Here is a 14,186-nt window from a genome sequence, read left to right on the forward strand (position 1 = left end):
CTCGCTTCTCTCGACGCCAACGATGTCCGCGCCTGGCTTCGTTATTGGCGGAATGCGAGCAAGATGCCTTTGACGACTGGACGAAGCCAACATGGTAGCTATCTCACTCATTCCGCCATTTGACTCGTCGTCAACTCCTGACTCTAGCTCCCAGGCTCCCATAGACGTCTCTTTACCTCTCTTTGGTCTTCGGTCTTGCATTTCTGTACCATGCTCATTGGATTTTCACGCTGACTGTTGTAATACTCATAATTTGTAAACCACTTCTAGACGAGAACATTGTTGTACATCCTTTGCTGTACATGTAGTAACTTTATGCGCTGTAAATCACACCTGAAGTGACTTCATTCCATCCCTTAAACGGGAGTGATAATGGCGGCTGGGACTTCAGTCGGTGCGTCACCTGGAGCCTTGGTGGGGATGGAATCACAGTTCGGGGCCAAGGGGTGAGTTCCTGGGCCATCGTGGCAGACAGGCCAAGGGGGAGTGACGACGGCAGGGGGAGTAGTCGGCGATGGGGCTGCAACCCATGTCGACAAGGCGCCGCAGCTGGCGGGCATCGTGGCTGATTGTGGTCCCTCCTGGATGGGATTGCATCCCGGAAGTTCGTTGAGATCTGCAATCCGTTCAGTAATTGGTCTTTTCATAATGAACTTGTGTGTACTTACAAGCGTCCTCGACAACCTCTTCGACCTTGTTGGCTTGTCGGCATTTGTTCATGCTGTCGGTATCTTGGACTGTGAGAACAGGGCAGTTGGTCGGGATACCGTCGAATCCAGTGCAGACGTCCATGGCTCGCTGGAGGGAGTCGCCTTCCCATCCGAAGACGTAATCGGCGTGCTGCCCGTAGCCAGTGGGGTCACCCATGCTGAACACGAATGGCTGGCTACCATCCTCCGGCCAAAGGGAGAGGTCATTGAAGGCACGAGTGTCCCAGTTAATCTCGATGAAGAGAAGGGGAAGCCTGACGGGGTGTGAGGCGGGGCAATCAGTTCCGAAGAATTGCAATCCTTCGGGGCTGATGGTTCCAACTGGGTGAGCAACGTGGCTCTGTATAGCTTTTCAGAGACGTGTGGAACGTGTGAGTGTGTTGAGAGGACGTACCGAGTGGTCGGGTGTGTCGAGATTGACTCCGTCCCAGCATCTGAAGTAGATCAGTGCCATGCAATGAAATAAATGAGAATGATCCTTACTGGGGGAAATAGATGTTCGAACGAATACCCTCTTCGCAAGGCTCGTTCGGGAGGTGGAAGGTATCCCCAGGGTAGCCAGGAGTTCCGGAGTTTCCGGGGTCGTTCTTCTTAAAGCAACGGAATGAGGTGGCCCTGTAACCTGGGTCGGTCGGGTCGATATCGTCTGCACGACGCAGAGGGTGGCCGACTATCATTCGGAAACCCTACAAGGTGATCAACTAAAGGTTCTATGATATTCATGGTTACCGTCTGTACCTTAGCAAAGGCCGTGACCTTAAGGTCCTTGGTAGGCGGGTTGGGTTGGAAGTAGTAAACAGTCATGCCACCTGCTGCGATCCCAGGGCCTGTGTTATGGTTGGCCATTTGAGGGACCTAAAGTTGCCATTCCCAGGTCAGGCAGTCGAAGGGATAACCAAAGTACGTACTTACACGAATGAAAGTTCCGTTTCGGGCTTTGAAATACAGAACGGCTGTCCAGTAATTCGATTTATCCTCGACGAATCGACAAGTGGTGCAAGTAGCCGTCTCGGCGATATCGATGCTCGGGTCCATTGTGAAGTTGAAGCTATAGGCAGTCCGCTATCTCAGCACCCGGTCGAAATCGAGTAAAGGGATCTACGTACGCATTCTAGAACGATCACCAACGATTGCCAGGATCGGAAATGGTAAGTTGATGTATCATTTGGAGATAAGCAGTTGACCTACTCCTCCAACAATCTGGTGTAGATGGGGCGAGACCTCCCCAGGCGTTACCAGCCTAGGAGAATACAGTGAGAAGATTATCAAGAAGCGGAGGCCGCACATACGGATCGGATCGCTCGGTAACAAGTTGCGAGCAGGGGAAACGAATGAGTGCATTAGCCAATGGCGCGACGAGCACGCTTGCGACCAGGGCCTTCCAGTGCATCTTGGGACAAAAGGCAGTTTTCTTGGCCGACCGACATTGCAACGCTAGCCGTTAAGTACCAGGGGAGAAGTGGCTGTGAGTAGGAAAATGCATGATCTAAGAAGACCGGCTTGGAACCTCGGAGAGGGTTCAAGGGAGCGAGATTCATCCGTCAACCTATGAGGGTAGTTTGAGTGGTATTAATTGAGGGAAGGACCATATATTAATGTGCACAGGTGCCACCAAGCACGGTCTTGCATCTTCTCTTTCCGAGCAGGGTTCTGAGTGGTTGAGGCAGTTACGGTCCTTATCGAAGCGCCTGACCACTCTGCATACTTCCTAGGTCTCCGCAATTCTACCGATTGGCATAAGAAGCTGATTATCCAAATACGACGGGGTATCATGGAAGTACTTCTCGTAAACGTGGCCAATGTGTTCTGCCGCTGGTATCTTGGTATTGAATTGAAACATGAGATCGACTTCCACGCAGAAGGCAGCGGAAAGCCACGCGAGAGAGCAGGTAGCGCTTGAATGTCGTTGAGCTTCTACGAAGCTCCTCTAAATATCGCATCCAAAGACAAATTTCTGACATCACCCATGTGTAGAGGTTCGAATAGTAGAGTGGGCGTCCGTTACTTTACGAGATGTTCACGAGGCCAGACTCTGAGGTGCACACAAGTACCGGGGAAACACTATGCGGAGCTTTGAAGGACTAGCGGCGACATGGATTCAGGCTCTGGCGAATCACAAGAGGCCTCGAGCTACGTCGAATCTATGGCCTTCTAAATCTAATATTCCACTTTCCACTCGGATAACATGTGGACATGATCGACCCGCCTGTTTCTACGTATTCGGGAATCTCCGCAGAAATGGAGGCGAAAGATGGGGCGTGCGAGAGGCATGGATGCACCATAAAATGGACAGGACGAATCCCTTGGGAGTGCCGTAGGCGCCCAACGCAGACATGTAAAATTGGGGCGGTTGCCACTCCGCCCAGGCTGCCATGTTGAGCCCCAATCAGGCACCTTTCCATGCCGATGATCCGGCGGGCCTGAGGCCAATACCGGCGCTTAATTGCCTGGAAAATACCCACGACCCCTATTTCGAAACGGGAAGGTGTTGTTTTTTCGCCACGCCCATGCTCGTCCTTGCTTCGCCCTTGCTATCGCACCTGTAGTGGTACACATGATATATCATCTACCTGTAATTAGTGATTAGCGGTGTTATATCCTATCTCTAAGTTAGAGGAGAGTCTATTGCTGATGTAAGGACCCGAGGAGATATATCTCCTCCCTGAGGGTACGAAAACGGATAGTTCCGCGCCTATTTCTTTGCAGGCGGGGTATTCCCGATTGGGAAATGAGCGCGCAGCCGCCCCGCCCTCTCGCTCGGAGATGCTGGCTGTGCGGTTTTTCTCGTCTTTTCCGTCCCTCTTCTTGTGATTCTGGCGACACATAATCTCCAACTTGGTATCACAGCTTGCTAGAAAGCTTTTGATAGGGCCACGCCGTGTTCAAGAACACTTCTTTTGACCTTTTAGGTTGATGCTTGGTCGGATAATGGTTCGACCTCCTCAGACACGGTGCTATTGGTATTTATAATAAACTTAACGATAGTCAATGAAGACCAAATACAGTCCCTGACACCCGCAAGTCCCGTCCTTGAACAAATACCGCTATGGCTCCATGGGTTCTGTTTCATTCCACCCATCGTTGCAACTTTCATAACCTTCCGACCCCAGCTGGCTGGCATGGCTACCCATGGCACGACCCATGGCAGGGACTTCAAAGCGTCCTGGTGAATCAGTTGAAAGCATTAAGCCAGCAGGGAGCCATAGTGAGACCACGGGACAGCGAGTCGCGGGATGTTGTGTGGTCATATGAGTGTAAATCATGTTAACAATGGCCAACCTAATGGCTTTTGTCTGACCTTTACTCCCCAGGCCCCTGAGACCTAGGATACCTATCTCATTAGAATCAGGTATATCTTTCCGCATTTCTGATTATTTTTTCGGAAATTTAGAGTCGGTGAATGAGAAGATCCAAGCCAGGACATTTTGCGGCTTTGGGCGCTTGTACCGGGTTACGACTAGCGCTCAGGTGTCGTCCCTGTATGTCACAAGCGGTAGATATATCGAGAATCGGGCCGCCTTCAGAACGCTCGGTTCACAGAAGCCAGATATATCGAGCTTTTAAATACATAGGCCCAGAAATGGGCATGAATGGCGTTCGGCACTGATACCGCGGAACAAGCAGTACAGGGCCCGGATATATCTAAAGTGCCCATCTGTAACTTACAGATAGGATATATCACCTCTAATTTGTGATCATAGGCACTTGATATATCAAAACGACCGCTACGACTGGCTATCGAGAACGGCACACACTCTCTTACAGTCCAGATATCAGGACGAAATAACCAAGATCATCCTCTGGACCGGTTTTGTAGATCTCAAATCCAAACCTGCGTTAAGACACGGATACAGAGACACCTTCCCGGCAAAGGCTGTCGCTGATTCTCTGGGAGGACTCGTTGGCCTTTTTACTTTCCTCCGTCATTTGTCTGTGCAAGCGGAGTAACACCATTATTGCCCTCAGGAACAGGACACTCCGAAGCAACGGTCAACAAAGCGCCTTCCCTGCTCGGTCCCTTCGTTGACGTGTCTCTCTGAGTCCTCGAGCCTTAGGCAAGCTTCCCATCGACCCCTCTCGCTCTCCCATAACCCTTTCGTCCACTCCAACCATGCATACTGTACATTCTGCATCAGCCAACCCGCACGCACCAGATGGATCTTGCCCAACTGTGATAATATGTCAATGAGACATGCTGACTCTTCCATCCACCGCTGACTCTCTTAACATCGTCGTCGACTAGGACTGTTGTAACTTCATGATACATAGTGCGTAGAAGTACATAAGTGGTTTCGGCGAGCTCGTGGGCCCAAGCTGTTGAACGGCAGAGGCCGGCAGGCTGCTCAATTTCATGATGGCTCGGCGTCTGTTCTGAGCAATGCAATTGGACCAAATTGGCAGGGCTTGTATTTCTGACCCTGCCATTTCCTTGGACTGTGCCTTGGGAGAGCTTGGGAGATTACCGTTCCCGAAGTACAGGTCTATATTGGTCTTTACGGGTTTAAACGTTTATGACCTGACAGGTCTGCGATACGTTTACAATGTAGGCACCCGGAAAACAAGGGCGTCGATGCAGCATATATCTCACGCGGAAAGGTGAGGAGGCGAGACGGAAGTTCTTCTCGATGTCCAGAACATGGTGAGCAGAAACGTATACGTATTCTTCGACGACGACGACGACTCTTTCAATTTTCAGACATCAGAAGAAGCTAGCGACTGGGTTGTCGAGAAGGATTCGTCAAACCGATGGGCAGGGGGTGGGCGTACACTCCTTACGGGAAGCAGTGGGGAGTTTACGTTTACATTTAACGGTGAGGAAGGCTACTTGATATTATTAGAAACGAACACGCAATCTCACAGGACGTTAGGGACGGACGTTGAAATTATGGGTGATGTGCCTTTGTCTGCAGAGTCACAAACTGTGCTGGTTCAACTCGACGGTGAAGCCCCTCGTGAATTATTTCTCCAAGACTCTTCCCAGTTTCGCAATGGCTCCTATCGACGATGGCTTCATCTACGTGATTTGGACGACGGCACTCATACACTGCATCTCAGTCGCCTCCCTCTCGGACTCTCCGTTGACTTTGCGGTCGTGGCACCGGGACTGGACCATGTTGTGCAGGGAAGGCAGCTGATGGTGGACGATCTGAATTCCGATCTGAGGTTCCAAGGAAACTGGAGCACCGTACAACCAGTGGTGGGGAGGGATTCTGAAGCCGAACGATTGCCACTTCCCTGCGGGCTCTCGTCACACCAGACCGCAACTGAGGGATCTACGGCAATGCTCTCCTTTTTTGGTATGTCCGACGCCGCTCTTGTCGTGGATGCAACCTGACCGCGTTTTAGGGTCTAGCGTGTCCGTTGTTGGCCATAATAGCCTCACAGCACCAATCGTTGTCAACTTCACCATTGACGATGGCGTCCCAGAACGAGTCACCTTGGGTCCTCACATCTCTGACGGAATCTCCACCCAATTCCCTTGGTTCACTCGAGGTGACTTAGGCGCCTCCTCGCACTTGCTCAAAATCGAGCTCATAGAAACCAGAGACCAGCCGTTTAGCATCGACTACATCCTCTACAAGTCAGAATTTCAGCGGCCTAGGATGAAACCGCGGACCAAATCCTCAGTTCCAATGGCAGTAGCGGCTGGTACTCTCGGTGGCATCATTGGATTCACCCTCCTAATCGTCCTTATTATCTGCCTCTGTAAGCGCAGTAGTACCGTCATTGCTTTACGGAAACGCACCCTTCGAAGCAATGGTTCGTATCTCCCTCGACTTCCACGACACCAACTAATGTTGCCCTTTCACAGGTAAACTCCCCATCGATCTCGACCTTGAACTCTCTCGCGGGAACGGCGGGCCACGTCTCGGAAAAGCAGGACCGAACGCTTTCGCTTGGGTACCAACAGCGTCTAGATCAAGACCAACGCTCAAGCCCGAACCCTTTATTATCCCCTTATCCGAGTGGACACCACCTCCTTCTGCCACCAGCACCCGAGATCGCAAGCATCCCGTCCCACTGGACAACATCCACGATAGACGTCCCAGTCAAACCGCACGGGAGATCGGAGAACTGTACCGCGTTGTGCATATGCTGACTCTGGAGACTGAAAGGCTACGACAAAGCCACTCGAGCAACGCCAGCCCCGTGGATCGAGAAGTCGAGCCACCGCCGTATCAGGAAACGAGCTCTCTCGATGAAGACCTTAGCCCTGCTCGGTCACCATTGGTACAAGGCACTCTCCATGGTTCCCGAACCCTAACGCCTTCTCCCATAACATCGACCGGACCTCCTCTACCCAGATCCCTCCCCCACCCGGCACCCTGAATGCCGACACCATCCCCTCGAAACCTGCGAGAGCGTGATAACGAGGGATTCTCCGTTTCAACTTTGCCTGCCTCCCTTTTCCGCTCATTTTTCGCTGTTCTATCCCCTTTCCCTTTTGATGCATATGGCACCAATCACTCCATTCCTTTCACATTCTCTGTGTTCTGGCCCATCTCCTCATATTGCGCGTTTACCATCACAATCATTTTGGTTCCCTCATTAAGACATGGATATATTGTAGCCATAGTTTTCTTTCCTTTCCTCACAACTCTTCTGTTACATAGACATCACAGTTTTTAACGACCCTGTAATGTGACGGGATGGTTCCTCTGGGCAACCTTTCCGTCTGCTTTATCATCCAATTGTAGTATACTGACATTCTGAAGCATGTACTGTAGCATATAGCGCTTGGTATCAGTTAACGCCATCGCGTATTAGCATTAGAAAAACGCGATGGGATTTGTCTCCGTTCCCGTAATCTCCTGCAATACATCCCAGTGCTCAACAATGCACGTCCCTTCGAACCTAAAATAGTCGATGACCGCGAACGTAACGGTGGGAAGGGTCAATTTGAAATGGGTTGCGCCATATCCCTGTCCGCCAAACACTGTGATGTTGGTGGTCGTAACTGATGGATCGGAGAAGCTGTTGCTCAGAAAGTCGATCGCAAACTGTCGCCCCTGCTCTGCAAACGGGTTGTGTTGGATATATTGTCTAGAGTCGGTAGATAGTCAGCGGTACGTAATGTAGATTGGGTACTTTGTGCACGTGCACTTACCCCGGCACCCAGCGATCGAACGCAGTTTGAACGTCGTGCTCGATGAGATACAGGCAGCCAAAGCTGCTTGCTGTCTTGCTTCAAGGTGTGGTCCCCGAGCATTAGGGTCGCAGACCACTGGTGGTCAGTTGCCGTGCCCATTCCCATTTCCCTCTTCCTCCGCCCTTTGGACCTTGAGGGATGGCACAGGCCATGCCAGGTGAAGAGAGTGAGCGCGACCCAGGACGTGCTAAGCAGATACAGGCGCATGGCAGGCAATATCTCTGTCAAACCTGTCTAGCCTGTTATCGTCCTCCTGTAGACCTAGCGATACGCCCAGGGCGATACGTGGATCTATGGTCTGAAAAATCTAGGGTAGCATAACTTATTTGGGCGAAAGGCATGGCCTAACGTGAATCGCATTTGAGGGTCACAATGCCGTGAAGAATGACCGCCTCTCCTGTCAGATACTTGGTACCTCGATTGGGCGTCTATGGCACCGACCCCATCGACCACATCGCATGACTGATGGTCTTCCTGAGCGGTTCAAGAAACAGAGATTGAAGCGAGTCTTCTTGCGTGACCTGGACTCTGGATTTCCCCCTCCTACACGCTGAGCAATAGAAAAGAACACATCAAGTTCCAAATATTATTCGCGTCCCTATGATACGCAGGTATACCGTTTCACGTTCACGCCTCACTGACCAACCCTCCCGATTTCCTCCAACACGCAATCCAACCAGCCACATCTTCGCTGGACAAGACCTGTACCTCTCGATTCCGCAGCTTCGAAGACAACTTCGCCGCATTTGCCAGAGAAATCAAAGGAAACGTCGTGGGAGAGCAGAGCATCCTGCCATGTTTGAAAAATGGAGCAAGCGAGCTGACCCTAGCCATGGCCTTCGAAGGCATCGTCCCATCGGCGTGGCATCGGCTTTCAAGTGTCTCCAATCGAGCAAGCCAGTCTTGGTATTGTGCGACGGGCAGGTTCAGTTGGTGAGACAGCGCCGATTCGATGACCTCCCATGAAATAGGAGTCGGGTGGACAAGGTGGACTATTGGATCCTGCCACGGATGATCCATATACTCTTTGATAACCTGAGCGGCGTCTTTCGCGGGCAGCCAAGAAATAGTCTGGGCGTTGGTTAGGATGTAGAAGAGAGGGCATATCCAGCGCAGTACTTACCCCGACAAGCTGTGGCAAACAGCCCAGCAAGACCGATCCTTGAACAAGGGTGGGGAACCATTCGCCGACTTTCCAAATGTTCCCGTTGCTACTCGTTAACTGCCCAACGCGAACAACTAGCGCAGGAAGATTTGCGGTGCGTACAGCTTCGAGGATTATCTCTTCTGCTACCCATTTGGATTCGGTGTATCCCATGCCCACCGCAACTTGCGGTGGAATCGACTCCTCGAGGAATTCGCCGTGGGTCGACGAACCTTTACAACGTCATTAACTTAGTCTACATCCAATGCTCACGAGTGCATGACTAAAAGCGACTCACCACGGAAGACTCCGATAGTGCTCGTAAATATGAACTTGGGCTTGTCCACCCTTGGAGATGCGAGCACAAAGTCGATCAAGCATCGCAAATCACGGATGCTCGGTTCGAACGACTCCAGCGACAAATTGAAATGGACGGGCCACGCTATCATCCAGCCACTCAATTCATTGGATCTGATTCAACACGTGGATTAATCCTTACCGTTATGTACGATGTGCGTCACACTTCTTTTCATCTAGAAAACGGTATTAGTACCGCCAGTGGCCTTTGGGTTAGAAGTAAAACGCACCTGTTCAAACGTTTCCGGACTCAATCCAAACCGAGTGGCAGATAGGTCAGCTTCTAGAAGGACAATCCGCTCTGAGGTAAGTAGCGCTTGACCATCAATGTCCATATCACTGAGGACAGCAATCTGTTGCGCAACGAGTGCCGCCTTTCCGCCCCGTCTTCCACGATTAAGCGCGTAGATGGTTTGAATTCGTGGATCTTGGTTGAGCTCGAGCAGAAGATGAGATCCCAGGGTTCCCGTCGTCCCGGTGATTAAGACGACCCTAGCTTCATCATCGAGCATTTGTGACGACGAGACGCAACTGCAAACTTTTGCCGGAGCGAGGAAGTCGCGTCCGTGAACTTTGACCATGGCCTTCATGGCGCCAACCTTAGACTCGACTGATGCTGCCGACATGGGGGTGTCCGACCCCGAAATCGAGTGAGCAAGGAAAACCGCCAGCTTCGTGATCGTTGGATATCGATACACGAAATTCTCGATAGCGTGGTCGTGTTCAATCTGCTCGAGAGAAGGGAGATTGTGTAGCAGAGCATGTCGGACGCAGGTTGCATGGAAGCTATGGAGATAAAAGTCGTCAGCGAACATCGACGGCCTTCCAAAAACCACTTACCTATCCAATCCGTGTTGGAACAAGTCGCTGTCATCATTTAATATCTCCGCATCCACTGCCTTTCGTACCACAAAGCGAACGAGTTCCAGAATCGACTGGAAGTCCCATGTTTCCGCGGGTTCTCGATCGAAGTTGGGGGATGACTTTTGGCCCTTGTACAAAGAAGCAACCTCCGCTTGGTAGTCTTTCAATATGATTTGCCTTCTCGGCGTGCCTTTCGCCGTGTATTGAAACGGCTTTCCGGGATCTGATACGAGGATCATCTAGAAGCTGACGGTGAGGCTCTGCCAATTCACCTGTTCGACTGAAACTCACGTCACGGAGAATGCGTGAATGTCTGGGGACCACCGCGTTGACTCTTTGAACTGTTGGTCTGTATGGACGATCCCGTTAGCAAGGTGTTCACTCAGAGGTGGCACTACGCACGCTACTGAATCGAGAAACCCTGTGAGTTCCTCACCATTCTTTGGGTCAAAAGGCGTTATCGGGTCTATGAGGACACCGGCTTGTAGCTGTCCGCAACCGAAAACGACTGCTGATCTAATAAGGGGATCGGCGCCAAGCAGACTCTCTGAAGCGTATCGGTGTTGAGCGATAACAGCAACGGCAACAAGTGCAAGTGATTACCTATTGGCCCGGGATTAGTCTGAGGTCTCGTTAGCTCATGGCTAATACGGTGACTAGAGGTAGGGAATGACCTTTTCACCACTGCTATGCATAATCTGATCGTCCTTACGGCCGTAAACCTTCCAGTAGCCAGGTTTTGAAGGATGTTTCTCGAAGAGGTCGGAAGTGGCGTAAGCTGGCCGACCTCGGATGGTAGTGTTCGTGACGCGTAGACTGTTGTAGGAGTTGCACTATACCCAAACATCAGGAATGGGCCGAAGAAGCCAAGGTTATCGTACACACCAACATCACGAATTCAAAGTACCCGTCTCCCGAAGGTACCATTTCCACTGTGGTATTGCTTGCAAAACGGAAATACTCCCAGTCCGAGTTCCTGTCAGCTTCAACGGGGGTCAGTTGACGGGGACTCTCGAGTACCACAAGGGAAAGTCGTCGTGCCTGGGATGATGACGTTGACAGTTCCACACTCAGAGCTGCCCCATGCAAATCTCAACTTCACTCTGAAAAACAGGTACGAAAGTTGGATACCTTCCGTAAAGTGGATAGACAGCGATACCCTCAGAGACGAGCGAATCACCGACTTCCTTATTCAATGGCCCTCCTCCGTATATCTAGAATGGTGATACAGATGGCGAATAGTCAATGGCGCGGTCCACTCGGATTCGAAGTAGTAGGTGGGACGTACAACCCCCATCAATTCGCGGAGCTGCCTCACTTTGGAAGCATCCCTGGACCATGCCTGTTGCATAGAGTCAATCGCCATTCATACTGCTGAATGAATCAAAATGGTACTTCTATCATTGATGGGACAGCAAGAACGAGATCGCTTCTCGTGATAGACAGGGCGTCAAAGTGATTTTCAGGTGTTGGATAAATGGCCGGTGAGCGTGGTTCAAACACCGACAAGACGATACCCGTGGTCGCCTAAGACAGTCAGGTTAGAACCATTGAATAGCGCAGGCTCTGAAGGGGCACATACCGCCCAGCCAATTTGCATCATACCCAACCCATGGTACACGGGAACTCCGTGAATCGCCAAAACCTTTCCTGTCAAATCGCGTTCTCCGAAATGACATACATACCCAAGTTGCAGGATCTGTCGGTAAGTCCAGGGAATTGGCTTCGGAAACCCAGTCGAACCTGGCCACCAGGGCTTAGTTTGACGCTTTCGTTCGGATGGTGACTGCTATGATCTAGACTCACCCGATGAATGAACGTAAAGTTGCACTTCGTTAATAGACCTTCTCTGATAGGGCAAATCGGTCGCTGATACTAGGTCGCGCGGGTGCGTGAACGGAGGAAGCTCCGAGACCGAGGGAAGCGAGATTGTCGTGGAAGACGCCTTGAGGAGCTCCACAGCTTCTGAAACGAGAGAAACGAGACCTGGCTCTGAGCCTCGAATGACGTGTGTAACCCCTACTTTATTGCACAGATGAGCAATGGCGGCAGGTGAGTTTCGAGGAGACATAGGAAAGCCTGTGAACCCGGCACGAGCAAGGCCAATTAATGTCCTGAAGTAAGTTACGGTATCTTCGAATATAACGGTCATCACGCGGCGTCTTTCAAAAGTATTGAGACATGCTCACCGCAGTTTATAACCAATGCAACAATATGGAACCCTTGTGTTACTGCCTTGGACTCTAGCAGTGTCCGGAGACGTCTCGCTTCGTGTCGAACCAAAAGGGCCACCTCGAACCATCGCAATACTTCGACGTGTCCGCCAGAGACAGGGTATGCGAAGACAGGATGCAGCGCACTATGCGTTTCGTGCCATTCGACAAGCTCGGGGAGGTTCAATGACATATCCAACGGGGGGCGAGAGAACGTGGCAGATGAGAGGCTCCGCGTCGGGGGAGGCACTACGTTCTGGCAGTCAGCACACATATTGACTGGCAATGGGTGGGGAGGTGTCCGCGAATTCGCGACTGCCAGTGCTGGAATGGCTCGAGTGAACCACCTTCGGAATTTAAGCTCGCGGGTATAGGCGTTGCCGTGGATCAAGCCGCTAAATCACCATAATGCTGGTGCAAATCGTTAGTGGTGCGGAAAGCACATGGGCAGCAAGAACTCACGCCATCGAAGGGTGCAGAGCGGCAATGATTGGAGATCCTGTGCGACCATGAACGGAACCGAATCGCCCAGTTGGAGATGTGGTCTGATCCGCTCGAAAAGACTCACCGGAGGGTCCAGACTACGTTTTTCCTCACCGAAGCTTGCAGTATAGAGCGAATGATCTCCGGAAACCAAATAGTGCAATAGGTTAGTTAAACGCTATCCCCAACGCTATTGACCTTCTCAGCTCCCCACCGAAGGAAGCCGTAAGCCAGAGCAGCCAAAAGGAAAGACCAATCGAACAGGGAACCAAAAAGTTCATACTCCGGTATGGTCGAGAAAAGATTGACGGCCGAGGGGTTGTCGGTGTCGGTCTGGGGTGGTGGAAACGATGCCCGCATCTGAACCACTGTGGACAATAGGTAGATTCCCTGCGTGTTTGGTTGGATCATGACAAAGTAGTAGATATGGTGAACCAAACTCACCATAATCTGAGCGAGGAATAGCAGCATCAGCGACGCGCCTAAATTTCGACTGGAAACACGCAGGAGCTGGCGCTATCAGTCAGATGGACATAGCATGGACGCTACTGTCAACTTACCCGTGAAACGCCACGAAGAATGTACCGGACACTGGTAAGGATGATGATACCAACAAAGATTAGGCTCAGCTGTCGCGAGAAAGAAGCAATGTCATCCGTTTGGATCGAAATGGAGGGGATGCGGGAGATGCCGTATGCCAGAGCGTTCGAGAGGAGGTCGGAATAGTGGAGATTGGAGGTTGAGCGCTGTGAAGGGAGGAACAATACATTATATGTGCACTGATGGACGGTCAATCGCATTTTCTATACCTTGGGATACACTCACGCTGACGACTCTTGTGACACAATAGATAGCAAAAAACCGTCCAGCGATGGTCAGGAGGCGGCCTCTCCATGTTTCCGAATATATGGCTCCTTCTCTGCGACTCTTGAGTTCTTCGACATTGCGGGCCATCTGGTACTCGAGAGATTCCAGACCGCGGAGTATTTGTGATCCTATCCAGAACGTTACGAAGGCCGCTGAGATATAGTGGTGATTGCTTACGATCATCGCCTCCGCGAAACGAGGCTCCCACACGGGAGAACCAAGACTCTTGGGTCTCTGCACTCGAAGACCGGTTCAATTCCTGTCGCCTCTGGTACAGGTCGCTGCGAATGTTGGATAGGGTATATTCTGCCGCTTGTATCTCGGCTTCCGTGGGAACCGATCTGGGGAATAAGTGAGACAACAAAACATGCGGACGACATGAATGCGCACGTCTGACG

The 14,186-nt window shown here is 51.3% G+C and overlaps 5 protein-coding genes across 5 annotated transcripts; 1 reads left to right on the forward strand and 4 right to left on the reverse strand.

Annotated features, from left to right (window-relative positions):
- Positions 1–356: 356 nt before the first annotated feature.
- CC1G_15244 (hypothetical protein) lies at positions 357–1,745 on the reverse strand (the record flags this gene model as incomplete). Its single annotated transcript, XM_002910290.1, has 6 exons — positions 357–616; positions 669–1,050; positions 1,105–1,144; positions 1,194–1,396; positions 1,449–1,565; positions 1,623–1,745. 6 exons carry the CDS (start codon positions 1,743–1,745, stop codon positions 357–359), a joined length of 1,125 nt encoding a protein of 374 aa, XP_002910336.1.
- Positions 1,746–1,871: 126 nt separating this feature from the next.
- CC1G_15245 (hypothetical protein) lies at positions 1,872–2,100 on the reverse strand (the record flags this gene model as incomplete). The annotated part of the gene is made up of 2 exons (XM_002910291.1): positions 1,872–1,950; positions 2,000–2,100. 2 exons carry the CDS (start codon positions 2,098–2,100, stop codon positions 1,872–1,874), a joined length of 180 nt encoding a protein of 59 aa, XP_002910337.1.
- Positions 2,101–5,346: 3,246 nt separating this feature from the next.
- On the forward strand, positions 5,347–7,040 carry CC1G_01536 (hypothetical protein; the record flags this gene model as incomplete). Its single annotated transcript, XM_001833807.2, has 4 exons — positions 5,347–5,521; positions 5,579–6,007; positions 6,057–6,470; positions 6,523–7,040. The coding sequence occupies 4 exons, from the start codon at positions 5,347–5,349 to the stop codon at positions 7,038–7,040; spliced, it is 1,536 nt and encodes a 511-aa protein (XP_001833859.2).
- Positions 7,041–7,336: 296 nt separating this feature from the next.
- Positions 7,337–7,965, reverse strand: CC1G_01537 (hypothetical protein; the record flags this gene model as incomplete). The annotated part of the gene is made up of 2 exons (XM_001833808.2): positions 7,337–7,432; positions 7,819–7,965. The coding sequence occupies 2 exons, from the start codon at positions 7,963–7,965 to the stop codon at positions 7,337–7,339; spliced, it is 243 nt and encodes an 80-aa protein (XP_001833860.2).
- A 529-nt stretch (positions 7,966–8,494) lies between these two features.
- Positions 8,495–13,875, reverse strand: CC1G_15246 (ICS; the record flags this gene model as incomplete). The annotated part of the gene is made up of 21 exons (XM_002910292.1): positions 8,495–8,650; positions 8,686–8,931; positions 8,984–9,237; positions 9,303–9,446; positions 9,504–9,537; positions 9,592–10,147; positions 10,202–10,464; positions 10,517–10,574; positions 10,628–10,646; positions 10,938–11,058; positions 11,111–11,201; positions 11,357–11,439; positions 11,514–11,567; positions 11,733–11,752; positions 12,032–12,247; positions 12,415–12,833; positions 13,007–13,062; positions 13,205–13,254; positions 13,366–13,414; positions 13,482–13,700; positions 13,747–13,875. 21 exons carry the CDS (start codon positions 13,873–13,875, stop codon positions 8,495–8,497), a joined length of 3,237 nt encoding a protein of 1,078 aa, XP_002910338.1.
- Positions 13,876–14,186: the final 311 nt, after the last annotated feature.

Source organism: Coprinopsis cinerea (assembly GCF_000182895.1).
Source record: "Coprinopsis cinerea okayama7#130 chromosome 10 map unlocalized cont3.10, whole genome shotgun sequence".
NCBI classification, from domain to species: domain Eukaryota; kingdom Fungi; phylum Basidiomycota; class Agaricomycetes; order Agaricales; family Psathyrellaceae; genus Coprinopsis; species Coprinopsis cinerea.